This window comes from Nothobranchius furzeri, chromosome 16 (genome assembly GCF_043380555.1).
Source record: "Nothobranchius furzeri strain GRZ-AD chromosome 16, NfurGRZ-RIMD1, whole genome shotgun sequence".
Lineage (NCBI taxonomy): Eukaryota > Metazoa > Chordata > Actinopteri > Cyprinodontiformes > Nothobranchiidae > Nothobranchius > Nothobranchius furzeri.
The window spans coordinates 45,112,274-45,140,084 of record NC_091756.1 but is presented as its reverse complement, the minus strand read 5'-3'; the positions used below and the strand labels follow the sequence as shown (position 1 = coordinate 45,140,084).

Below are 27,811 nucleotides of genomic sequence, written 5' to 3'. Positions count from 1 at the left end.
AGAAAAGCAGAGACAGGAAGGCCGAGGGAAAGAGAGGCCCGTGACTGGTAGATGGATGTGTGGCCTGCTCAGAGGGGCATTGTTGGAGCCATGAGAGGACAATGCACAGCCCCCGCCCTGAATACTCGCCATACCAGCTGACCAGCCATTACCAGCACTGCTGCCACACTACAATCCCGGCTGCCACACACACACACACACACACACACAGAGAGAGAGAGAGAGAGAGAGAGAGAGAGAGAGAGAGAGAGAGAGAGAGAGAGAGAGAGAGATTCAATCATAAGAGGCCAAAACAGTCTGTATATAGTGGACAAGGGGGAGAGACCAGGTGGGAGGCCAACAGCACCTGACAAGAGGCTTAAGCCAAGGCATGCATGGGCACACCACTGTCTTTGTGTGTCTCCGTGCACGTGTGTGTGACTTACAGCAAGTTAAGTTTAGACACTCGTACCTCTCTGCTCCTTCAGCAGTACCAGTTCTTCTTCCTATAAGCTGCAGGAGCCACCCAGAGAGAACAAATGCGACCCTTGCACCGCCTTATTGTTTCAGGATCCCCAACAAATGCTCTCAGCATGCAGGGTGTGGCTGCCTGGCATTCGGGGTTTTGACTCTCAGGAGAAGATTTATCTGGAAACCAGTAAACCCAGATGGCTACTGGATTCTCATTTGAGAAAAATAACAATGTTAGTATGATAAACATCTCTTTATTTATTAAAAATGGCAGATATTTTTACACGTTAAACTTCCACAATCTAAGATGGCAGCTTTAAATTACGGTTTGAATGTTTTTAAGCAGGACAGTTTTCACAGTTGTTCAGCAAACGTGTCTTTAAAGTACCCTGGAATGATTTTTGACTGACTCCACATGAATAAGCTGAATTAGCTGGAATGTTAAAGGATTGTGATTTCCAGCTTTTGACAGAAATCTTGTTTTCTTAAAGCAGAGATCATTGATGAACATGACAAAAAAAACATGCACTGTTTAGAAGTTAATGACATTTTATATTTATTTTCTGGAGCAAAAACAACACACGACATGACAACGTTTAAAAACTAGCACATTGATAGTTTATTGATAAAGATGTAATAGCCTATTGTATTGAGTTTTGTGCAGTACTCTGTAAAAGTGCGGAGTTTGGGCTGTTTTTTATAATTTATTGATAAAAGTTGAATATCTGATGGTACCTGGGCATAAACACACTTTTTCCACAGGAGAGACGGACAGCCGCTGCTGTACAACAAGTGTACATACCTTCATGGGGCCGTTTTACTGTTATGAGCTTTTAAAATTAGTGAGGGAAGCGCGCGTGCGCGAGTGAGGAAGAGGCGCGGGGCGGGCGGGGGCTGGGGGGGGGGGGCACGAGCCCCCTCCTCTCTCCCCTGTGATATCGGCGCCGCGCCGCGCGCTCGCGACAGTCGTGTTGCTGCCGTACTGTAATCATATGATAGGGAGCCTCGGTCCCCGCTGCCGAACACCGACACACCGGACGGACACGAGCGGAGGAGACGAGCTGGTGGCAGGAGAAGAAGAAGGGAGTCGGTTTAAGTGTCCAACAAGTGCCAAACTCCCCCTCTGAACTTTTTCAAACTCTGGACAGAGCCGAGAAGAGGGGTGGGGGGACCGTTGAAGAGGACGGGGCTCACTGACCGAAGAACAGTCGCTTCCCGGGAGCTGAGAGTTGAATTTTACCCGCTAGCTAAACGAGGCGGTCTGCGACTCGCGGCTGCAGGAATCCCCGGGATCATCCTTTTTGGGGCGTGTTTGTTTTTATTAGGTGGGATAAACAGTACCGAGTTCTCCTACTAGAAAGGTCGCTTGAATCAAGAGACATGGTTGGGGAGACAGAGGTGAAGGAGAGACCCAAGTCCAACCCGGACTATCTAATGCAGCTGATGAACGACAGGAAGGTGATGAGCTCCCTCCCCAACTTCAGCGGCATCTTCACGCATCTGGAGCGGCTGCTGGATGAAGGTAACTCAGCTTCTGTTTGACCCAAACACCCTTCAGCACACATCAACAAACTTCATGTTCAGAATGTTGAGTTTGATTCTTGAGCAGATTCCTCTGAAACGTGACAGCAGCAGAGTTGTCCCCTAAACACCGACTTGATCCCAAAGATAAATGATGACATTCTCACACTGGCTGGTTTCACCCACAGCGGGCTTACAACCGTGCACATCCGGCAGGTTAATGCGTGGATGGGGTGTATTTATTGTCTTAAGTCAGATTTAGGACTTGATGAGAGGAACAGTAGAGCGCTCTCTTAAACACACACACACACACACACACACACACACACACACACACACACACACACACACACACACACACACACACACACACACACACACACACACACACACACACAGAGCCGGTGATGGGAACAAACAGACAGTTGTTGGTCTTTCCCAGTGACCTAATGAACAGGCTTATGCAGCCCATCCCTGTGCAGGAACGAAAGCATGTGAATGTGTAAAATATCTGATCTGAAGCTGCTTCCCGAGTCATCTCGTCTCTTCAACTCATCAATGCCGTCCACTTGTTGAAATCCAACCCTATTTATAAGGTGCAGTTGCATATAACACTCAAGCGTCTCTCAGCACACAGTTCCTTGTGTTTAGGTGTCATTTTAAAGTGCCTACACGTTCCTCGGGCCTGTTGCTATTGTTTTTGCACATGTGTGACAGGTCTCATGACACAGCAAAGTTGCTCTCATACCAGATGACCTCTACGGCTTAACAAACAGGTCAACTTCTCTCGTTGTGTTGGTGTTGTGGACTGACAGCTGTGATAACGTGACGCCTGTGGTTCACATAAAAAGACTTTACACCCTTAGTGGTGTTCAGCCTGCCTGCGTCTTCTGGGCTCGCAGAGAACCGAAGCATCAGAACTCGAAACTAAAAGACAAAAGTTTATGTAAGGCGTTGATGTTTGTCTCAACCAAGCAGCCTTGTCCTTTCTATTTTTAATCCTGTGACAGGTTGAAGTGCGACGATAAGTCTCGTCACTTCTCCCCTTTTATCTTTTTTCTCCTTCGACCAGCTCTCTGGTTCTTCTTTCACTTCTCGTTTTCCTCCAGCTACTTTTAACTCAAGTGTGACAAAGGCCCTGTTTGCCTGTGCAGATTTGTTTGTTTGTGTGTGCTTTAATGGCCACCTTTTGCCAGCGCTGGGTCAGAATAGGTTATTAGAGGATCATTCTTGTCACTTTGGCAGTGGCTGTAATTATAGTGTGATACTGTAGTTATTATGGTCAGACTTAACACTCAGAGAGGAGGGAGACATGCCTGTCAGCCTGCTTAGGTCAGATGATATTTGTGCCCCAAGGCAGTTATTCGGCCATGTGTGTGTGTGTGTTGGTATGTGTGAGTGATTTCAAACTGGGGTCTGTGTGTGTGTGTGCGTGTGTGTGTGGTGCTGTAGTCAGTTATTATTGCACTAGAGTGTCATTACAAAGGTATCAGAGGCAAGCATCGGTCATTGAGACAACCATAAACAAACACAGACAGACAGAAATAAGTCTCATTTATATCAGCGCCTCTGAAGCAAACCTACATTTATTCATTAGTTTCTTTTTAATAAAACATATTTTATTAATTACCTGTTTTTAAAGTTATTAGCTACAGAAACAGATAAAAAATTGCAAATCTTTTTAAAAACTGGTTTAAAACAAAAAGATTAGACATTTATCAGGCTTCAGCTTGTTGTTTAGTTAGAGCTTTTACTTCATTTATGCAGTTTTTAAGTTATTGTATTGAACTTTTTGACAGATATCAGGACAAAATAAAACACTGGTGGCTAAAAAGCTGGTAAAAAAACAACATCCACAAAATATGAAATTGCAGTGGAAAATTGCATCGGATAATCCGATGTATCAGTTGGCTTATACATCAGGCCAATGTTTACCATTTTTTATATATCAGCATTGGCTGATATAACTGTTTAGTAGAGCTGATTTATAGTCTTTTTTTTAATTTATTGTCAGGCACATCCGTGGGCAGCCCAGTACTGCTGCCAAATCTTTGAACGTATATTTACGTTATCATCTTCTTTTTTCTTATTTAACACAGTGTAGTAATTTGATGGTTTTTTTTTTAACCTTTGGCTGACATGTTTCCTATTCTGGATTTGATCTCTACGGAAGAGGATTAGGGCCACTGAAAAGAAATACGTTTCTGACTTTTTTCGGAATTCTGACTTTAATCTCAGAATTCTAACTTTATTAATTCTGAGAAAAAAAGTCTGAAGGGAAAAAGTCAGAATTCTGATATAAAAAGTCAGAATTCTCTTTCTTTTCTTTTCAGTGGCCCTAATCCTCTTCCGTAAATATCCATTTCCGCTTTCCAGTTTTTGTACAGCTGTAAACTGTACAGCTGTAAACTGCTAAATATTTTCTTATCTTCCATCCATCCATCAATTTCGGCCGCTTATCCAGGGTCGGATCACGAGGACAGCAGCCTAAGCAGAGACCCAGACTTTCCTCTCCCCAGCCCCTCCAGGGGAATCCCAAGGTGTGCCCTGGTCATCAGAGAGACGTAGTCCCTTCAACATGTCCTGGGTCTTCCTTTAGGTCTCCTCCTCTTTGGACGTGTCCAGAAAACCTCACCAGGGAGGTATCCAGGAGACATCCTAACCAGATGCCTGAGCCACCTCAACTGGCTCCTCTCGATGTGGAGGAGCAGCGGGTCTACTCTGAGCCCCTCCCGGATGACCGAGCTTCTCACTCTATTTCTAAGAGAGAGCCCAGACACCCTGTGGAGAAAACTTATTTTGGCCACTTGTATCCGCAATGTCATTCTTTCGGTCACTACCCAAACTCATAACCACAGGTGAGGTTAGGAACGTAGATCGACCAGTGAAGAGAGAGCTTTGCCTTCTGACTCAGCTCTGTTCACCACAACAGACTGGTACAACGCCTGCATCACTGCAGACATAGCACCAATCCGCCTGTTGATCTCATGCTCCAGTTTTCCCTCACTCGTGAACAAGACCCCAAGGTACTTAAACTTCTCCACTTGGGGCAGGACCTCATCCCTCATCCCAACTCTCTTATCTTATCTTATCTTATCTTATCTTATCTTATCTTATCTTATCTTATCTTATCTTATCTTATCTTATGTAACTATAACAGAATCCTATTTGCATTTTAGTATTTGACCAACTTGACTATTAAAATTGTGGAGGTAAAAACTTCCACATCAGATCTGTTATTGCCGGAGTGCCTTAGGGCTGAGCGGCAGTGAGGTCATGGACTGGGAAAAATGTCAGGCTTTTTTGTAAAATTCTGCTTGGCAATGGTCCATTCATATAAAATAATCTGGTTTGTGAGTTTCAGATTGGCCAGTCACTGATTCATTCAATGATGCAGAATATTGGCTGATTCCAGTATCCAGCCATTTTTTGGCATCTCTAAGATCATGTTCTTTGAGCAGCAACCTGGACTTTAACCCTTTCAGGAATTATGTACATTTTTTCTTAAAAATGTAAAAGAGATACAGTATATAAATTCCCATCTCACCCTCTGTGGGTGGTCTCATCCTTCCAAGCACAGGTCCTCTACCAGAGGCCTGGGAGCTTGAGGGTTCTGCAGTATCTTAGCTGTTCCTAGAACGGCACTTTTCTGGACTGAGATGTCTGCCCCGATGACCACGGGCACCACTGATGTCTTCACTCTCCAGGCTTTCTTAAGTTCCTCTTTGAGGCCCTGGTACTTCTTTAGTTTCTTATGTTAATTTCTCCTGATGTTGCCATCACTTAGTATTGCCACATCAACCACAATGGCTGTCCTCTGTTGTTTGTCCACCACCACAATGTCCGGTTGGTTCGCCATCACCATTTTGTCTGGATCTGGAAGTCCCACAGGAGCTTGGCTCACACCACCTTAGATGGTGTTTCCCACTTTGTTCTTGGGGCTTCCAGTCCATACTCTACACAGATGTTTCTGTACACGATGCCAGCCACTTGGTTGTGGTGTTCCATCTAAGCTTTCCTTGCCAACATCTTACACCCTGCAGTTTTGTGGTGGATTGTCCCACTTTGCATCGCTGTTGTGTGATGCCTCCTTCTCCCATATGCCCTTTCAGTACTGTTCAGTCTCCAGCCTTTAGACAGCTGGCCGAGGCTTGGAGCCTTTGTTTCGTAGTTTTCAGTGCTTGCATGGAAGCATGCTGAGGGCCCTAAAGTGCATGTTTTCTGCCTATAATATTTTTGCTGTAAAGAGACAATATGTAGTTTTTATCATTAATCTCTGGAAACATCCATCAAAATGTTGTTGAAAATGAATTAAATGATGTCCAGTTGTTGAAAAATATTGGCAGCTTCATAACAAATAACCATAAAAATCTGGTCTAAAATACATGGGAATGGGTCTGTCTCAGGGCGACGCCATATTAGATGCCATGTTTCCTTCTACGGGAGCCCTTGAGGACAAAATGCTTGACTGATTTGTAAGAAATGGTTACATAACTTTCACTATTCATAAACATTGTCGTTTTACACATTTACCTCTTCACTCATTGTCAGTGATGAAAGGGAGTCTAATGTGCTCGTCATTTTTGCTGAAGTTTGCACTCCCCGGGGCTTTTTGACCCTAATGGGTATCCGTTGGTAAGATCTTACTTCAAAACTACCTTTGGATAGGTATGTGAACAAAACAAGAAACAGATAAAAAAAAACTGGTTCAAAAAGAATTTCCACAAAAGTGTTGCAAACCCATCAGTGTGAGAGATGCATTGGTTTTTGGAGTAGGCCAGTATTCAGTATGATGGACTAGGACTGGACGTTATAGAAAAAATAGCCTATTGATAAAAAAATTCATATTGATCAATATAAAAAACTATTGATAACTATAAAAATGTAGAAAATACATTTTAAATGTGTCCCTGGGCATTTTATGTCATTACTTTATGATAAAACTAGTCATTTGTGTTACCAGACTTGGTTTCTATCGATTCCATTCAAATTTAGCAAACAACTGTTTGTTTTTGTCAGACTTGTAAAAACTAAAATATTGCCATTCTGGGGAACTACTTTAACCTTTGTTGGGGACAATATGCGCCACCTCTCCCTGCTGCGAGTCACGTGCTGTCTGCTTAGGGTTGAGAGGAGAGGTCTTAGTAAGGGAGTGTGCCTGGGTCTGTGTTTTTGATTGGCTAGTAGTTAATAATGACTCTAGCATTAAGCTACCCAATAGGCTATAATGGAAAAAGAAAGTGAACCTTTTGTTGAAGGTTTTATTGACTCATTTTTTTCTATCACATTGTGTCTATCCCTAGATATATGTCGTTAAGGAATTATTGTCAGCCCTATGGTGGACTTAATCTGAAACTCAAAAATCAGACTTTTTCTTTTCTCCATCTGTGAACTTAACGTTGTTAAGCGCTAATTAATCCTAGCATTGTCACATATCTCTATAATAAAAGTGAAACCATAATTTAAGTTGATTAACAATTTCGAATTCTTCCAGTAGCAGGTCACAGCAGTGTAAAAATCAGAAATCAGTATCCAAAACCAGAGCCAGTGCATCTCTAGTTAGTTACTACTGAAAAAGTAAACCTAAGCTGCAGACTCACCCTTGACGTTATTTGTAGATTTACCAGGTAACAGTATCCGTGGGGAACGCGATTAGTAACGTAGGAGACCTGATTCAGAAGCATCCAGCAGTTAAATTCTACGTTGTGGTGCAGAATGCCTTTCTGCTTATCTATCTTTGAGCTGTCATGCTCAGAGCTTCTTGTTATTCTGGTGACACTGGGTCACTGTCCACACAAACTGACCGTCTGATAAAAGAAATGAGAAATTCTTTCAATTCACTTAACTCAACCCCACTTTTATCTGGCTCTGTCTTTCTCCGTTTCATAGAAATTGGCAGGGTGCGCAAAGACATGTACAACGACACACTGAACGGCGGCATGTTCAACGGGCGGGACATGGAGGAGCTTCCCGAAGCCGTCGGTCCCGTGGCTCAGCTGCAGGAGAAGCTCTACGTGCCTGTCAAAGAGTACCCCGACGTGAGTTGACAAACCAAAGACCTCTGACCTTTTCAGAAGAGTTCTGTTTACCCTGTTCTGTTGTCACCTAATCTTTCTCCTATTTACAGAAAGACTACCAGAAAGTCAGCGTGACTCCTTTACATGGAGGCATTTAGCTTTTATCTAAAAGCTGATTTCATTCTGAGATCATCTTTGCTCACACCCAGTGATGTAATCTGGAGCTAAAGCAGGTCAATAATGAACCAGGACTGGTGGCTCCGCTCAGTTAAAAAAATACAAAACCCAAGAAGTGAAAAAATTCACATTATTTTATATTTACTGAGTCAAAAATGAAAGATTCTGCTATTAATTAGTTTGCTTTGAGATTGTTCCAGCCCCCAAACTAAAGCTTAAAAAGCTGGATTAAGTTTTTCCTTCAAATATAAAGATAAGTGCAGCCGAGCACTTCAGCGTGAGCTGTGTTGATCCACATTTGCTCACATGATTTTCTTCATGCATCCGCTCGCTCGCCAATCACCCACTACAATGACGAGCTGTCCTAACTCACATGACGGCAGACTAACAGGACACACACAGGAGTGCATTGGAAAGGTTAAATTTAGAGAGCAGTTCCACTGTCTGGAATCAAGTGTGTGTGTGTGTGTGTGTGTGTGTGTGTGTGTGTGTGTGTGTGTGTGTGTGTGTGTGTGTGTGTGTGTGTGTGTGTGTGTGTGTGTGTGTGTGTGTGTTGGTGAGTCAGGGTCGTTCTAGATCTTGGAATGTTTTACAAATGTTACTGAAGTGAACATCAGGGAAGACAAAATTCAGTGGAGGAATTAATGGAGTACAAGGCTGGGTGATGGTTATGAAATAAGGGGAAGAGGACAGTGGGGTGGTGGCAAAGAAACAACACACACAGGGGCAGCTGTCTGGTTAATCACTCAGGGGTAGTGACAGATAAGGTTAAGAGAACGGCCGTGTCCCGTCATGGCACTGACACCAGCCAGCACCAGTATAATGAGCTATTTTTATCTTCAAACACTTGATTCATCCACAAAAGTCAAAGGCAAACCATCGACATACATATATGGACAATGGGTTTCCATAGGCTCCAATAATAAGTTTTTGTACTAAAATGGGAGGTGACCACCACCGCCATTTTGACCGTGTCACAGGTTCCGTCAAGCCCAGACAATTCCATAAAAGGGAAGAGAGGAGGAGCTGAGGGTGGGGCTGTAAGGCTGGGATCAACTGACGACACCCGGTCGAACTAGCTACAAGCTAACCTGAAGCTAACCCAAAGCTAATGCGGAGGTGGGAGCTAAGCTAACAGAGGTAGCAACCTAGCTACAACCGGAGTTAACTGTGCACAACACCAGAGCTTCTGAGTCAGAGATACGCCGGGCTGACCGCTGGGTAAAACCGGGTGGAACACAGAGGTCTCCGAGAGCTCCACAAGCCGGCAGCCCGCGCAGCAGACAAGCGCCGCTGCGATCTGAGATGCGCAGAGCTGCCGCTGGGGAGAACCGGGTGGAAAGGTTTCCATCCCAGAGCTCCACAAGCCGGCAGCCTTTTAATACACTTAAACAGAAGAGTGAGAAAAAATTCACCTCCCTCAGAGTTGTCATGAGTGTAAACTAGATCATTTAAACCAAAAACATGTTTTGGTACCAGGCTGTAAACATGTTTATTTCTGCTGTGAAATTGGTATTTTTAACATGGGAGTCATGGAGGATTTGCTCGCTTCTGACACCAGCCCCCAGCGGATGAGGGTGGAACTGCAATTTTTGGTACTTCCGGGTTGAGACCAATTTCTGAGCCGCATTGTGGGGGCTTGAGGCAAACTCACAAACATACAATGAAAAAGCTAAAAAGCATTGCATTTTTTTTCATGCCAATTTGTTGTTTAACATTTTTAATTCTGTATTTTTCTTTTTCGTGTAGTTTAACTTCGTGGGAAGGATCCTGGGCCCACGTGGACTGACGGCCAAACAGCTTGAGGCAGAGACTGGCTGCAAAATTATGGTGCGAGGAAAGGGCTCTATGAGGGACAAGAAGAAGGTAAAAAAAGAAAAAAAAGACATAACCTCTACTTCTTCAAATTCTACTTTTGTCTGCCACAGTCTTGGTTTTGGATCTTTAGGTAATGTTAAAGCTCATTCACTCTTTTTTTTCAATAAGTCCTCCATGGACTCTAGTTTGAGTGAATGCCTCTTGAATCTTTTTCTGTGGGGAAAAAAAAAGCTTTGGTGCGCCTCTTTCAGATAGATGAAGTTATTTTGGGGGGGGCAGAAAGCCACAGGATTTGGAGTCTTAGTCATTATCATTCATGAAATGCTAGCTAATTAGCTAACAGCAATGCAACTCTTCCACTATCTCCATTTGCTCTGCAATATTGATATTTTATCTCCACAAATAACAAAAGCCTGAATGAGTTTTGCCTAATTGTGGAGTTGCTAACACTAACGGTTAGCGTCTACTATGGATGGGCAGATATTAGAAATAGGTCTGATATTTGCCCAATAAAACTGTATCAGATTATATCAGACTGCATCAAAAATCTCCGATATTAGCAGTCCGTCTCGCTTAAAAATCTGTTCCAGCAATTATATCCAGCAGCTCCCAGATCCAGCTTGCGTAGCCCACATGATCAGAACAGGATGTGCTAGCAAAGTAGCAAGGAACAAGAGCGATGTCGGCCGTGTGGCAGTATTTTTTGTTAAAATTCTGAAAAAGACAGTGTGGCTCAGTGCAACACTCGTCATGCACAAGTTTCCCGTTGTGGAACAGAACCGGGGAAGTTTAATACGTTCAACCACATCGTGTTTGAAGCAACATCACAAAATGATGCATGAAGATTTTGGTGAAGATTTTTAGTGTGTGAAGTTTCATTAAAATCCATCCATTGACTCATGACATATTTAACTAACAGTAACAGGGTCATTACCAATGCTTAACTCTTGCGTTTTGAACAAGTGCAGATCTTGAATTGTGTTGAGGGGATGATTCACTGCTGCTATAACACCAAACTGTAGCTCAGTGTCTGTAGGATCAACTGACTTTTAACAATGTTTGTGTTTATCATCGACTATATATCGGGGTAGACAACTCGCTTCCTTAAAGGCCGGTATCCAGCATGTTTTAGATGCTTCCCTGCTTCAACACACATCCTAACAAGATGCCCAAACCACCTCAACTGACTCCTCTCGATATGGAGGAGCAGCGGCTCTACTCCAAGTCTCTCCCGAATGTCCGAGCACTCTATCCTTAAGGCTGACCCAGCCACTCCGCGGAGAAAACTCATTTCAGCCACTTGTATCCGCTATCTTGTTCTTTCGGTCATTACCCAAAGCTCGTGACCATAGGTGAGGACTGGGCGGTAGATCGACTGGTAAATCGAGAGCCTTGCTTTCCCGCTCATCTCCTTCTTCACCACAACAGAACGGTTCAGCGTTCGCATCACTGCAGACGCTGCCCCAATCTGCCTGTCGATCTCCCGCTCCCTCCTTCCCTCACTTGTGAACAAGAGCCCGAGATACTTGAACTCCTCCACTGGAGGCAGGACCTCTCTCCCGACCCGGAGTTGGCAAGCCGCCCTTTTCCAGTTGAGAACCATGGTCTCAGACTTGGAGGTGCTGATCCTCATCCCAGCCGCTTCACACTTGGCTGCGAACCTCTCCAGTAAGAGCTGTAGGTCAGAGCCTGATGAAGCTAGGAGGACCACATCGTCCACATAAAGCAGAGATGAGATTCTCCTGCCACCAAACTCCACACCCTCAACACCACGGCTGCGCCTAGAAATCCTCCATGAGCGTTATGAACAGGACCGATGACAAAGGGCAGGTTTAAAAAAGTGTTTAATAATATGCTAGAACCTTCCTTTTACTTACATTGTTTTATGCTAAGCTACAGCAAAACTTACTGCTTCCAGATCAGGAGAATGACTGAGCTTGTTAGCTACAAAATCCCTTTTCTCACTTATCTAACTCAGGGAAATCTAACAGACAAAAAATTACTTAGGGGTGGAATATTCCCTTAGGTGTAAACAATGAAAAAGTGTCCAATTTATAAAAAATTTGTAATCAGCTTTTCAAAATAATTTAGATAATATAGAAAAAGTTGAATATATTGGTCGGCCTCTAGTCCAAGTGGTGCTCGCTGCAGAACCACAAAGGGGGAGCTGCACCAGAGTCAGCCCCGCCCATTCCATCAGAGTCAGTCCAATTCCTTCCAGTTGTCAGACTTGATAGCATTCTGGAACCAAAGAGGGTGTTATAGCTAATATCATCTACAATGCAAGATTGAGGACGGAGTTGAGAAGTTAATTCAACAGTTTTTGTAAAGGTGCCATGTAATTAAAAATCTAACTTTTGGAACTTTTTACCATGTTATATTGTCATTTCCTCATAAGAAACACGCCAAAGCCATTTTTGGCCTCATTCATGCATTTTCCTCCCATCTCAGCTTCAGTTTGGTCTCCTCCCCCGAAGCGGGTCTGGTCTTGGTTCTCAAATCTGGATATTCTGGGAATTTTCTGACAAATTATTTCTGAAATGACTTCTACTGAGACACTGCCGGAAAAACCATACATCCCATCTACAAAGACACACTGGACGGCACAATTACATGTAACGCCACTTGCTTTTTATCAGATGTAGTGGTGAAGTGGTTGTGGAGTTAGATTGGGATGCAGGTTCGCCTCCCAGTAGCGGCAGTATAAAGGTAGTTTAAAACCATTTTTCTTCTTTTCTAGCTACACTTGCCAGTACTATGTTTACAACAATTTATTGGTATACCGTTTAAAATATAATGACTAATGTGTTTTTTTTTTATTTATTTGTTTATTTAGCCAGTGTGAGTCCATTTGTGAGCAGAGTTTCAACTAAAATGCTGTTTAGGAACAACCAAATTCAAAGAACTTTTAGAGACATAAATATTTTGCAGAAAATAAACAATACAACTAAAATATAAACAAATTAAATGTTTCAGCTGGCTAAATAGATTGCTGCTGACCCCACCGAGAGTCGAACCAGCATCAGCAGAGGGGGAAGCAAAACTTAAGTCAGACGATCTTGCCACTGGACTAGAGACCACACAATAACAAGCCTTAAATGCTGTTTTAGCCTGCTTTTGTTGGAGCGGCTGTGGGCAGATATTTGCTGAAAGAAACCTTTTCATTTTGGGATATATTCAGGCTTTGTCATTCAGCAAGTTATATTTTTCTTGTTTAATTGGAGCATAGAACATAGCATTAACAATTCTAAACTAGTAACAGCCGTAATTCATGTGGGTCAGGTTAGTTTGCGATAAAGTTAAAAAACAAAAACAGAAGAAGTGAGTGGGCTAGGCTGAGTTTGCGTGAATGGGCGGGGCTGACTCTGGTGCAGCTCCGCCTTTGTAGTTCTGCAGCGAGCACCCTCTCCTCTAATCTGCTACCTGCCAATCAAAAGGACATGCCCCTAACTATTTAATTACATCTAAATTGAGTTACAAAAAATATTCACCCCCTCAGAGTTGTCATGACGATAAACTTAACCTGTTAAACCTAAAATGGGGTTTTGAACCTGGCTGTTAACATGTTCATTCCAGCTGTGAAGTTGCCATTTTTAACATGGGAGTCAATGGGAACTTGCTCCTTCCTGGAGCCAGTCCCTAGTGGATGAGGAGAGAACTGCAACTTTAGTCACTTCTGTGTTGGCTTTGCTTGGTGTTTACCAACAATCTTGAATCAGATTGACTCCAAAAGTTAATCAGTTATTGATCCTCTTTGGCTCTTTGTGATGAATGATAATTATTTACACTAGTCCTGCACAGTGTATCCAAAAGGTCTTGCAAGTGAAAAATCATTTTGTGAAATATTGATATCTCAAAGGACTGCTTGGACAGCTATAAACCACAAGCTTTTATTTTTCTAGTGTTTTGAATTAATGCTCTGTGTGACAGTTATATATTTGGCCAAAGTGATGACCTGCCACTTCCCTTGATGCCCACAACTGCTTCAGATAGTTGCTGAGATGCTAAAGCTCACTGAAAGTGAGGAAAATGAAGCTTAAGTGGAGTTTTCTGTTCCACATGCTATTGTCATCACAACCATTGTCAACAATAATATCCCAGACACATGTTTTTCTAACTATCATGCAGCCTATATGAGGCATTGGAAGTTGTATATTATCCACTGCGTTCTGCGTCTTGATCTATCACTCTGTCTATTTATCCATGTATCGTGTTTATTTATCCATCCTCTTCTCACAATGGCTTTTTGCTGTGGAGTTTTTCTTTCCTGTTCTGGTGTTCCGTCCATCTGTCCTCCCTTCCTCTCCCTTGGTGTCTGCTCTTGGACGGAGTCAGCTCAAGCTTTCCAAACGGCAGGTGGAGCAAGTCCAGCATTCCTCCACCGCCCTCACTATCCCCTCTTCTTTCGTTCTCTCTCTCTCTCTCTCTCTCTCTCTCTCTCTCTCTCTCTCTCTCTCTCTCTCTCTCTCTCTCTCTCTCTCTCTCTCTCTCTCTCTCTCTCTCTCTCTCTCTCTCTCTCTCTCTCTCTCTCTCTCTCTCTCTCTCTCTCTCTCTCTCTCTCTCTCTCTCTCTCTCTCTCTCTCTCTCTCTCTCTCTCTCTCTCTCTTTCTTTCTCACATTCCCTACCCTGCACGCCCCTCAGAGGGAAACTGAGAAACACACAGAGACAGAGAGGAAGGAAAACAGAGACACAGTGGGAGGCAGCTGGGGGAGAAGAGAAAAAGATGTTGAATTTCAGTGTTCTTCAGAATGAAACATCTCACTTGACAAAACAGCCTCAGAGGAAACAAAATGCAAGGACGACTCGCTGAGATATAAGACTTTTAGTTTTCTGGACACAATCGAGAAAAGGTTTATGGGAGTTAGTAAAGACAAATAATTCACAAATACAACGGCATCTCTATTAGGTCTTAATTAAAGAAATCAGCATTAGATAAATAACATTACTTCACTTATTTATGTAACTTGTCCATTTATTCTAACCTCAACTTTAAAAGATTACACTGGCTAAATCTCACAAGGTAACAATTAGGGCTGAAACGATTCCTCGAGTACCTCGAATAATTCGAGTACAAAAAATCCTCGAGTCAAATTCTCTGCCTCGAGGATTCGTTTAATTCATATTTAATTAATTCGTGGCTTTGCAGTCGCCCGTGGTCATGTTTCACCCGGACTGAAATAAGTGACGCACATGCCCACTGGACTGCACACGAGAGTAGCGAATGTAACTTAACTTTCTCTTAAGCCATGGCGGACAACGTGGACCCCGGTGGAGTGCGAAAAAGACAGAAAATGTCAAGATGTGGGACCATTTTTCACGTCGTTAGGTGGAAAACGTAGTCCAGTGAAAATACTGTAAAATGGATTAAGCCTACCACAACACCACATCCTCCGTGCTGCAGCACCTGTAAATGTCACTTCTGCATGCGGACTCGGAGCCTCTACAAGATAATGCTTTTTAGCCTGTTTTTCTATATATTCTGCGGACACTGTGCGACTTTTTCGTTTGTAGCACTCAGTTTCAGCTCACACCGTACGTCTGGTAGCAACACGTCGGACTTAAAATGTGCTTAAAAATAGCAGTTTTTACACAACACGTCGGAGTTTTTATTGTGTTGTTATTGATATTTGTTGTCCCTCAGGATTGCTGCAGGAGGACATGGGTATTTATGAGAGGAAAACGAAAGAAAGTAAATAAATGTTTTGTGATCAGTATAATTTGACAAAACCACGGCAAACATGCTTTCTCGACAATCCTTGTTATTGTGTGAGAAAAAAAGTGTTGAAATTAAAACGGACGTGTGTTAATAGGGAACAGCCGGCGAGCTGTTTGCGCATGCACCGTGAGCGGTTCTAGTTCTGTTTGGGCCGCAGCCGCTCGCAGCGCTACTTCAACAGTTATCCTCCTAGTTTTTGTCTGGCTTGCAGGCTAGCAGATTCTCGCACGAGGGGAAAATCGGCTCAGGTTGTGTACTTATTTTTTGCACAGCCATTTGTTTACTGTGAAGTAAAGTTGAAGTGCTGAAGTTTTGCAAACTAATTTTGAATAAAACTTGAAGAGTAACTGGCAATTGCTTGCTCATTTTAACAGGTCTTTCATAATTATAACATGCTATTTGATATAATGGTTTACAAATACAAAAGGGTAATTTATTAGAGTACTCGATTAATCGAAAAAAATATTCGATAGAGTACTCGATTACAAAAATATTCGATAGCTGCAGCCCTAGTAACAATTCTAGAAGTAATTCTTTCTAAATCTACAACATTTTTAGAGATGAAACAATAAATCTGGGAAGCGTAAGAAGGTTAAATTTTACTAGAATTTTTGTTGAACAGATTTTGATCCTTTTGAACATATTTTTGATCGTATTTTAGAAAAATTTTTGATCTTTTTTGTACTTTCATCGTTTTTTTGTTTGTGTGAAGCGCCTCGTGATTTTAACTTCAGAGGTGCTATAAAAGATCCTTTTCTTTCTTTCTTTGAGTGGACAGCTATGAGTTCACGAGTTCACACCTGGCATTGGAATATGTCTCCACATCTGTCTTGAGTGATCATCTGTGATTCAATCTCGCTTCCCTGCTTTGAATGTAAATAAAAACATGGCTTGGCTTGCAAAGAACAATCGTTAGAACTTTGTGCAAGTTTGGCTTTGCAAAACCGTGTCCTCCTGCAAAGCTTGGTCAACTTCCCCAATCAGGATTCTTTTAATCTTGTTCCTCCAAGTTCCACAAGTTCACTTACGATTAATCAGATAGACTAGAAAGTCACTCTTAGTTTGTTTTACTTGTACACTCAGTGGTCAGCTTTTTCTGAACTAATCATTAATTTTGCCGTAGGCATTTGCCCATGTGCAGATTTCTGCCAAATTGCTTAGTGAAGCCCTGGTTCTTAACCCGGAAATAAAACAAGAACTTAATAAAAGTAAGTTTTAGTCTTAATGAGGGAACTTGCGGTTCTGTTCTTGTTTACTCTTGGGAGTTATTGTGGAATTCAGCAGGGGATGGACAGAGACAGGCAAGACTCTGGAGTGTAAATGTACTGACCCTCAGCTTTGGTCATGAGTTTTAGATCCTGGCTGGAAAGCTCACTTTGTTTGGCAGCTGGGACCAGTCTTTGCAAGAAAACGAGGAGCTTTGTCATCTGAGGGGTAATCAAAGTAGAAGTGCTGCTCCTCAACATCAGTAGGAGCCAGCTGAGGTGGTCCGAACAGCTGATTGGGACATTTTGAGATTTTTCTCAGAATGTCCTACTGAGAGGAAGCAGAACCAAAACTTGCTGCAGGGATTATATATCCTATTTGTACGGGGGCCTTTCGTCCCACGGGAGAAGCTGCAGACCACCACTGGAGAGAAAGGTGGCTTCTCTTCTGGATCTGTTACCTCTGCAACTCCACCTTGAATAATCAGTAGTAGAGTGACTGGATGGACAATATGACAAATGGACAACAGTCAGTCTGCTGTGTCAAAAGTATAAAAAATGGAGCAAATGTGACATTTTTACTAATTTAACCAAGTTGCTGAGCATTATGAGTTTTCCTACATGATTGGTATTATATTTGGGTGACTGAATGAACAAGATTGCTGATACAAGAGGCCGAAATGAGTTTCCTCTGCAGGGTGTCTGTGCTTTCCCTTAGAGACAGGGTGAGAAGCTCAGTCATCCAGGAGGAGCTCGGAGTAGATCCGCTGCTCCTCCACATTGAGAGGCTCAGGCATCTAGTTAGAATGCCTCCTGGACGCCACATTGGTGAGGTTTTCCGGGCACGTCCAACTGGGAGGAGACCTAAAGGAAGACCCAGGACACACTGGAAGGAAATGTCTCTCAGCTGGCCAGGGAACGCCTTGGGATTCCCCCAGTGGGGCTAGCCCAAGTGGCTGGGGAGAGGGAAGTCTGGACCTCTCGGCTTAGGCTGCTGCCCCTGTGACGCATCTCCAGATAAGCGGAAGAAAAGGGATGCATGATTGGTATTATGTTAAATAGTTGTAATTACAAGGTGTAATGTTAATGAATGGAGGTTGGTTATGAACATGCCCACAGACAAATCCAGAAAAGACCAGCTCAGTGGCCTAGTGGTGGAGTGTCCGCCCTGAGACTGGGAAATCAGGGTTTGATTCCTGGTCAGGTCATACCAAAGACCTAGAAAAAATGGGACCCAATGCCTCCCTGCTTGACGCTCAGCATTAAGGGGTTGGATTGGGGGATTAAACCACCAAATGGTTCCCGAGTGCGGCTTGTCTGCAGCTCACCGCTCCCCCAGGGGATGGGTCAAATGCGGAGAACAAATTTCGCACACACATCAGTGTGTGTGACTTTAAAAGATCCATTTCTTCTAGTCCTGCTATGTGACAAAGTAATGTTTATGTTTATGTTTATTATGCAGAGTGGAGGTAGCCTAAAATTTAGACAACTATAGCAGTAGCAAAACGATTTTACTCTGCAGGTCGATCTAGTCAAGCACCATTGTAGCCTCAGCAGGTCTTCCATTGGCCAGAACAGTTTTGTGTCTTGTCAATCACTGTGCACAATGTTTGTTGGGTGGGCTAAACACAGAGCTGACACGGAGAAAACCACCATGATAGCATTGGCTCAGGAACAGCGCTCATTAAAAATGGCTAAAAACTACAAAGATGGCATCGGAGCAGAAATGGCCCTTATTTGAAACGCTTTTGGCCTCAAATTTGGAGTGTTTAGGCTTTGACTTTGCTTTGAGACACGAGCCAATAAAGGTACCTGAGTCATGTATTTTGAAAGAAGATTTATTTTTTTTGACAATGTACGGTCGACTTCCCCATTAAGGATTTCTGTAGCGATGAACATGCTGTTTGTTGCTCTGTTTAGTTTTAGTGCTGTCCAGCTGCATGCAGAGATAGCTTGAAAGACAACTCCTCCACATAGTTGGTTCAATGGCCAAATACTATATATGTATATATATGACTTCTCGACAAAGTGCCAATTAAAAAAAAGTACCCATTAAAAATTCTAATTCACCACAGTTAGTATAAAGCAAATTCAAAGTGAATCTATCCACATGGGACTCCTCAAAACCAACAACAGTAGAATTGTAATTGAGTTATTTCAGTTTAGGCTTAATTGATGTTACTGGTGTGTTGGCAGATTAAATAGAGTGTTGGGATTGTTTGACACAGAGGAAAGCAACTCTGTGTCAAAACTTACTGCTTCCAGATCCAAGAAGCTATTCCAGTTATTTGGAAAAACAAAACTGTTCCAAACGAGCACACAAGTAGCCACACAAACCCATTTTGTTACACTACTTACAGGAAAGGGGCCTCACGAACGAGTTTAACTTATTGACTTAACAATAATTTCATTATTAAGCTGACAGTAAGTCAGAAGTAGTTTTGGTGTTGAACACAGAGCTGAGTGGAGAAGATGAGAGGAAAGCAGTACTGGGACGTTTAGAGAGATAATACACAACGAGTCCTGACCCTTCACTTAAATGCAGCGCCAATCTTGTGTAACCACCGAGGAACAACATAGTCGTTTCATGAGTCTGATACGCCTCCAAAGCTGCATTGGACAACCTTGGGCCTTGTGTGTGTGCGTTTGTTTGTGTGTGATCCAAAAACCGAGCCAAGCAAGAAGAAAAGTGAAATCCTGTTCCCTGTCTATGGTAAAGAACCAGGATTTGTGTGGTGCATTCAAACCGAGCTTTTAAAATGTTTGTGCTTCAGGAGGAGATGAACCGAGGGAAGCCCAACTGGGAGCACCTCAGCGAGGACCTCCATGTCCTGATCACAGTGGAGGACACACACAACCGTGCCAAGATCAAGCTCCAGCGAGCCATCAACGAGGTCAAGAAGCTTCTTGTGCCTGCTGTAAGTATTAGAAATGTGCTTCGTGGCATTTTATTTATAATATTTCTAGAAGAATGGGCATGTGAGAGGATGAGCGTTCACTGTGTTGGTATGCATGGAAGGGGGCAGGGGATTGTCAAGCCCAAGAAGTGTGTATGTGTGTCTTTTTTGTGTGTCCTTGTGTGGATGAGAGAGTATGTGTAAGGGGTTAGGGTAATTAGGGAACACGCATAAAGGGGTTGCCATGGTAGCCCCGGGCTGTTTGAAAGACTGAGGGAATGAATGGAGAGTCTGTTCACTCCTTCTCCCCACTCCATCACTCTTTTCACTCGTTCACAACTCACTTCATACCCAACTACCAGCTACAGTATTCCCTAGTTTTTCTGTCTTCACAAAAGAACATTTTGATCGCTCTCCTCAACATTTCTCAGATTCTCCAGCCCACCTACCGCCCCCCTACAGGAGCACAAACATACATACACACTCGTCAACGTGACAACAAATCAGAAACACGCCAGAATTTGAAAAGGACGCATACCCATTTTGTATTATCAGTTGTTTGACAAACTGGAACAAAAGCACATTTTTCTAAATCCCCAAACTTGTTCTTTTTTTTGTCTCTGCATTATTTGCAACAATAGGCAGAATCTGAAAAGAGCAGCAGGAGGGGTGTTCCTACAGCAGCAATCAACTGTCACGTCCAGTCAAACCTTCAGCATTAAAGGGTGTGATAAGTGTGTAGAGACAGTCAGGGTCTGAACACCTGTTAACCCATGTTTGTGCAGGTCTGTGTCTTCGTGTGAGGAGGATAACGTCAGTGATATGTGTTGCTTTAACCCAGCTGACCTTTCTCTCCAAATGCAAATCAGTCAAGCTTTTCACCAGACTGTAACTGGAGCTAAGAAGCGAGCGTGTTTGATACGGAATATGTCTTATGTGGCTGAGCGGCTGGTTTTGAGGTCTGGTCAACTCCACTTCAAACAATGTGGGAGGTTTTTTATGTGCCAGCACGCATGAAAGCCCAGATGTTTTTATGTAGGACAGCAGTTGATTTGGTTTGTGGTAAGCTCCATCCGTCTGCCTAATTTGCTGACTTTTTGACCAGATTGACAAAGGTTTATTGATTTTCTTGGGAAGGACAGTCATCACTCAGTTAGCTGACTCTGCCATTCTGTTTCCATGTGCTGCTGTAGGCCGAGGGGGAAGACAACCTGAAGAAAATGCAGCTGATGGAGCTGGCCATTCTCAATGGGACCTACAGAGACGCCAATGTCAAGACACGTAAGGATGACTTCATAGTTAGCATAAGGAGGAGTGTTGGTGGGTGACATGGGAGGGGTCTGGATACAGGACTCTACTGTAGTTATCAACAATGCCTCTGTTTCTCCTGTTAAATGAACTGTTTGTTCTCTCCTCTTCTTCCCTGTCTATTGTATGTGCTCTGGTGTGGGTGTGCACACACTTGCATTTTTCTATGTTTGTGTGCCGTACAGCCACTGCCGCCTTCCCTTTAGCGACTCCTCAGGCGCCTCGGATCATCACAGGCCCAACGCCCGTCCTGCCCCCCACCCTTCGAAACCCCGCCCCCGTCACCACGCCTACCATCATGCCTCTGATCCGTCAGATCCAGAGCTCCACCCTCGTGCCAGGGGCTAATCCGCATCCGGCTCTGGTGCAGCAAGGGCCCGAATCTGGGATCATCTACACACCTTACGAGTACCCCTACACACTCACTCCCTCCATATTGGAATACCCGATTGACTCAACTGGAGTATTAGGTACATAGCAGTCAACAGTTTATCACTCTCATACATGGTCAATGGATGTATTATAAGAACTGGATATTGGACTCCAATGAAAGTTGCTCGTCATAACTGATAATCAACGTTTCCTTGTTCACCAGTGAGCCAGAAGGTCACTCAGAGTCACTCAGAGGACAGGAAAAATGGTGATAAAAAATCAGTTTTGATCCTACGATGTGTGTTATGCAGAAACTCAGCAAATACTACATGTGAACCACGTTCACTCACAAACATTCCCCTCTCAGATGGGAAATTGTTCCATATAAAAATCGATTTAAAAGTAGACAAATATGGCGGAGCAGTACTCTCTTTCTGAACATCACGTTCTACGGGCAGCATGTTTGTTTATCTCCATAAATCAGACTAAGACAGTGAAACATCTTTGAAAGCCTAGATTTATGATCGGAGCAGTCGTAGTGTGCTTTTGAGTGGACCAGAGCTCTCATAGCACACCACCCATGATAGGATTATCTGATAAGATTATCTTTAGAGTCCTTACAGTAATTGTTCACAACCTTAAGATTGTTGGAAGCGGCGGGTCTGATGAAAAATTTGCATGACTGTGTGTGAACTGGGCTCATTTTATGAATGCAATGTTTTTTTTAATAAAAGAGAACTGGTAAAGAGGTGTGAGTAAAAATTATATATGAATAATTCAGGTAAATGTTTTAAAAGAAAGCACCACTCAGCGATCAGTCAGCTGTATATGAAGACCAAAGTAAAGAAAAGCCCTGAAACTTTCTCCCTGCTAAAAACAACATTTTTCACTAGTTGCTAAAACTACCAACAGTTGTGGGTTGACAACCTGAAGACTGTCACCCATTGTTGTTTTTAAAGTAGCATTATTTTGAAGGGGAAAAACCCCATTTTCATTAAGCTACAAGAATCTTATGAACCAGCGGTTCCCAAACTTATTAGCATGTTACTAAAAAAATGACACCAACCTCTGACACCAATAATTGTGCAGTGTTGTCAAATAAAGGTTTAACTATACCAACTTGCTTCAAAGATAATAAATAAATGCATAAAAAACAAACTGCATCAGTTTCAATATTACTAATTATGTCTATGTTTGTTATTTTTGATTTTTACAACAGTTATAGTAAAAATATTTCATTAGAATTTTTGTTGCTTTATTCATATTTGAAAAACATCTCCAGACTTAGTGTTTTACTGCCCACGTTGGCATTTAGGGAAGTATTTCCATAAACAGCCCATCACAGGCTCACTGCCCGGATAATTAACCACCTAGAATTTCACAAAGTCAAGAGGAGCAGAGAAGATAGAAGATGAAAGTTGTCTTAACGTCAGGATGTCACCGCTTCATATAAACATGCACAAGATTAATGTGAAATACACGTCCCTGTCTGTGGTGCTTCAAGGCAAGATTTCAGTTTGCTTCTGGCACTGATTGGCTGTCACATCCAGCTCTTGTAATACATCCTCATCATGCACAAATGCATGCTGAAGCTCATTGCCGGGCTAACAGTCCCTTCTCCCTGTGTTTTTGCAGGTATGGCATTCCCAACCAAAGGCTAAGCGATAGCACACACATGGACTGGCTTGCAGAAACCCCTCCTTCCCCCTCCATCCCACACCCCCCTGCACACACACACACACACGCACATAGATATCTCAGAGCAAACAGTTTGCTTTTTCTCTAGGATGACACACTTCTTGACTTTAGTCACATGTCCATTCCTGTGGGTTTCCTCCTTGTATTAGCAGACTAGCATTGTGGTGTGATGACTACTTAACTTTTTTTGAATAATTCAGCTTCCGCTTGTAATTCTAACATGTTTTAAAGAACCTGTAGATGTTCTAGAGCTGCTGTTTGCGATTTAACAAATGGTAAAGCTTATATTAAAGCTATAAAGTGATTTGCGTTCAGCTGAAGTTGAGTCTACTAGTGAAGCCTAGTTGGAAGTTAGCAGTTTGGATTAATAATTTCTTTAGGGAAACAAAAGACCACAAAGCAACAAATATTCAGTTTTTTAGATGCAACAAGTTTTATTTTCACCCTAAGCCTTGAACATTTGGTAAAATGCCTGGTTTCACTGATGTTGCTGCCATGGGTGGACTGTCTGATGTCTTTCTGATGAGTAACCTTCTGTGTTTTGTTTTGGTAATATCAATGGCTGTTAGCAGGTGCCATGACCACTAAGGTACGACGCCACGACAAGAGAATCCATCCTTACCAAAGGGTAGTGACCACAGACAGAGGTTAGTTAGCTCACCAGCCACTTTATGTGTATATGTGTGTGTTAGTGTGTGTGCATGCAGACCAATGGACCAATTTCAGTTTACATGTGTCTGTAATATGGCATGCCTTAAAAACAGAAATACTGTATCGGGCAGAAAGACCGAGCAGCTTCAGTGATTGTTGCAGTGAAGGTGAGGAGATTGGGAGGAACCGTGTTAGAGGAGACAGCTGCAGCGCCTGCCTTTGTTCGCCTGTTAACTTAAACTGGACGGCTCAGACCGGGATCTTCTCAATTAGAATGGATCGCTCCATTCATGTGACCTGGTCCTCGTGACTCCTGAGTCGTTTCTCCTCAGTACTACTTCTGGTCTCATAAATACTGTGGAAACTTTTATTTATACTCATTCCACTCGATTTCCACAGACGTTTTTTAAACATTTAATGTATTAAATCCTGTGTTACGCCCACTTCTTACATGACAGTTAAAGTAAAAAGGATCATTTCTAAGGGTCGGTTGATTCATCGTGATCTTTAGGTTTTACTACTAAAACACAGCGTGTGATAACTACTGAAGTCTGTGTTACGAGCTCTTTTGTATCCAATACTGTTGTTTGTGGTCTTATCAGTCGCCCACTGGACTATATCATTGGGACTGTTTACATCTTTCATTTATTTCCTAGCCAGAGTGGTGCTGTTACCATGTATTTAGCTGCAAAATAAATTTGTATATAGGGATTTTAAGAATTTAAGTGCTTATATGAAGCTTATGGAATAAGATCGCTTGGAAATACTTGTAGTGTTTTTTTTAGTTTGTAAATTTTTATCTTTGTTTTATGATATGCTTTTTATAGATGAAGTGTCTCCATGTAAACTTTATTCATAGTAGCTACTGCTGTTTTAGCCACCGCTGAGGTGGCTATGAAGGCAGTGACTTTGCTCTGTGTATTTAAGAAGAGAGGACCTTCTCGATTCACAGGCGTCGAGACTGTTTTATGCAATAGAAATGGAGAAATGGACTAGCTAGCTACAAAAATTATGTGTGTGTGAGTCATGGTGCTCTTGTTGTACACGATGGACGTAAAAAAAAGACACTAAAAGGCAATAAAGATGAGTATTGAAACAAATCTCTAAAGCGAGCCAAAGCCTCTAAATTCTTGTAGTTAGTCTGTTTATTGTTAAGCTGTTTCTCTAAAATCACCATCCTTTAACCTCTCATTACTGTCTCTTACGGCGCCTCTGTGCTTACCATAGTTGTTTTAGGTGCTACTCTAATACTACAAAGCCAATAAAACAAACCATAATCAATAATCAGTTAATCATGACCTTTAATCATCAAGATCTTACGCCTGCTGCTCTAAACAAAAGCGCTCCTTGTCAGTAAGTGAGAGTCCCTCTGAAGCCTGGACACCTTTTATTTTTGTTTCCTTTGGACATAAAGGTCACTTTCTCACATGAAACCATGCTGTCTCCCTGTCTGTCCATGGTTTCACTGTCTTGTCTGTGCGAGGCGTAGCCCAGCTAGCATGAGTAGTATCACTATAGCAGCAGTCTCACAGCAAGAGGAGTGCCTCTGCCAGCCTGTGAAGACCTTCATGAGCACATGTGGTCTCCGCTAACCGACTGCTCCTCACGTCCGTGTGAATGGTTGTGTGGTGCTCATGAAGGTGTTGCACAGCTTCTATGTAATGACCCTCGTGCTGTGCGACTGCACTAGATCTGCCTTGTTGTCATCCCGACGCCACTAGCTGACACTAATCTCTCTTCTATCTTTTTTCTTTTTATGTCCCCTTTTATGTGCCCTTTTTTGTTTCCTTTCCTCGTCTGTCCGTCTAACTCTAGCTGCCACGGCAACTAACCCATGACCCCTCCCCTCCTTGACCTTCTGACCTTTCCGCCCACTGATGACCCACCCATCTCTGCCTGCTGGCGTGCTCATTGGCCCACGGCTCTGCCACTCCCTCGGCCCAGCCAACCAGAGACCAGAACATTGGGAACAAGCCGGCTGCCTCAGTCTAACCAGCCAACCAGATGACAGCGTTCACAGGAATAAAACCTCAGGACCCCGCCCAACTTTACCAAATGTGCCTTCCTTCTAAACTTCCAAAATTAGTCTTCACTCAAAATTTACTATCTGTAACAGCTGCATGAGTTTACTGGGAGTGGGCTTCCAACTGGTGAAGGGCTTTTAAACCCATCCCTGCCTCTGCGATGCAATAATAACGACTTCTAATAATAACACAGTAACTTAACTGATACTGGTGATACTTATCGGCACAAACACCCTCCATTAACACTAAACTGTAGCAGACATGATGAAATTTTAAGTATTTTTCCACCAGCCAGTACCTTTTTGTTTTAAAATGCTCCTTTTTTCAGCATAACACTAAACCTGGTGTCAAGAATGTTCTTATCGTGACATCTTTCATATAGGGAAGACGTGATTGCTTTACAACTTTATTTTTAAGTGTAAATGGGTTAAGATCAATTACTTCTTGATATCTTTAATCTGCTACAAAAAGCCATCATTCAGGAAAGGAAAATGCCAGCACAGAACTGTTTCCAGCACAAAGCAACAGGTGCTCAGTATAAGAACAAGCTGGAGTTCAAAATGCCAATTTGTCCATGGGTTTCACTAGCCTGAGCATCAGCGACTCGGCTGCTCTCCTTTTGTCACTTTCACGACGATGCCTGTGCCTTTTTTCACACTACAGTATTGTCTGAGCTTGAACAGCAGTGCCTTTATTTATTCAGAGCCAAGGAACAATGTTCAATCTTTCACCTAAACGTCACATAAATGAGATTTCATGTGGGTTTGTTTTGATTAGGACATATTAAGAGTGCCAAAAGATGTTGCTCATTAAATGTGAGCTTCCGAGTGTCTGAAGAAAACAGTGTTATATTTCATGTGCTTCTCTTTGTTTTTGTGTTTGTTTGAATATGCCGAAGGAGATGAAGTCATCCATAGATTTTTGCATGTTTCATGTTTTACTCTCACACACACACACACACACACACACACACACACACACACACACACATATATAATGCAGTTGTAACATCTGTAACACGTTTATATTGTATTTTTATATTCTATTTTGTATGCAGAAGAATAACATTAAATGACATTTTCAGAAGAGAGAGGTTATGCCTCATTATGGAGACATGATTTGTGAAGCGGAGCTATCCTTTGTGTGTCACCGGTTATCATTTCTTCATGTCCTGATAAAACTGGAGTCTAATGTTTTCTGTTTTAACTTTTGAGCCCTTTGAGATCCGCATCGCTTGCCTTCTGTGCCTTTTGTATACGAGTGTGACAATTAACAGTGTAGTTCAACATTAATCTACTCTTTGGTGCCAAGTGTAGGTTACTAACTGTTGCCACTTTGTGATTATTAACCACTTTAATGGTATCTGTCTCTGCACTAGATTATTTTTAAAAACATTTAAATAAAAGTGTGTCTAAGAAAAACAATGAAAAACAAGAAAAATGAGTGTTGAATGATCTTTTAACTTTTATCTGAGGAGTAACTCTGTTCTTTATTAAACTCTTAGTTGTTAAACTAACCAACTTTGGTGCTTTTTCTCTTAATTATGCAAAACAGCTTCCTTTCTGCATACTAATCACCTTAGATACAGAGAGGGAATAAAAAACACCAAGCAGACACTTTAGCCAAAATGCAGGGAAATGGCCAAGCTGTGCTTTTCCCACTTCTCTTTTCTGTGTGTTCTTTTTTCTTGTCTTCCTCTGCAATTCAAGTGGACATCACACACATCCAAGTGGGTAATAGGAGAGAAGAAAACACCCAGCTCACCATGGTTTCTCACAGGCATGCACATGTATAACACACACACAATAATAGGGGAGGGGGTTTCAGGTTTGACTGGGGAATTGAAGGAAAATTGATTGTGCAAGCTCGCCCTAGAACATCTGCGAAGTAAATGTTACACGGGATCGCAGAAAGTCCCTGAAGTCTCAGAGAAAACGATCGCTAATAAGCTACACA

General features: G+C 42.6%; 1 protein-coding gene across 6 annotated transcripts; it reads left to right on the top strand.

Moving 5' to 3' along the window:
• Positions 1–1,392: 1,392 nt before the first annotated feature.
• Positions 1,393–27,371, top strand: qki2 (QKI, KH domain containing, RNA binding 2). 6 transcript variants are annotated; one of them, XM_015962828.3, is made up of 9 exons: positions 1,393–1,972; positions 7,861–8,009; positions 9,915–10,031; positions 19,680–19,823; positions 20,996–21,083; positions 21,296–21,580; positions 23,094–23,117; positions 23,753–23,827; positions 25,647–27,371. In XM_015962828.3, the coding sequence occupies exons 1-9, from the start codon at positions 1,831–1,833 to the stop codon at positions 25,667–25,669; spliced, it is 1,047 nt and encodes a 348-aa protein (XP_015818314.1). In that variant the 5' UTR covers positions 1,393–1,830; the 3' UTR covers positions 25,670–27,371. The 6 variants fall into 6 exon arrangements, with proteins under 6 accessions (XP_015818314.1, XP_015818313.1, XP_015818316.1 ...); XM_015962827.3 differs by having other exon boundaries at positions 23,750–23,827; XM_015962830.3 differs by lacking the exon at positions 23,094–23,117 and having other exon boundaries at positions 1,394–1,972.
• Positions 27,372–27,811: the final 440 nt, after the last annotated feature.

What these genes read in the sequence shown, in the direction of transcription:
- qki2 (XM_015962827.3), top strand. Translation starts at nt 1,831, where the DNA reads ATGGTTGGGGAGACAGAGGTGAAGGAGAGACCCAAGTCCAACCCGGAC. An exon ending in GGAGCGGCTGCTGGATGAAG is followed by an intron (nt 1,973 to 7,860) that starts GTAACTCAGCTT and finishes TCCGTTTCATAG; the next exon opens with AAATTGGCAGGGTGCGCAAA. An exon ending in CTATGAGGGACAAGAAGAAG is followed by an intron (nt 10,032 to 19,679) that starts GTAAAAAAAGAA and finishes TTTGTGCTTCAG; the next exon opens with GAGGAGATGAACCGAGGGAA.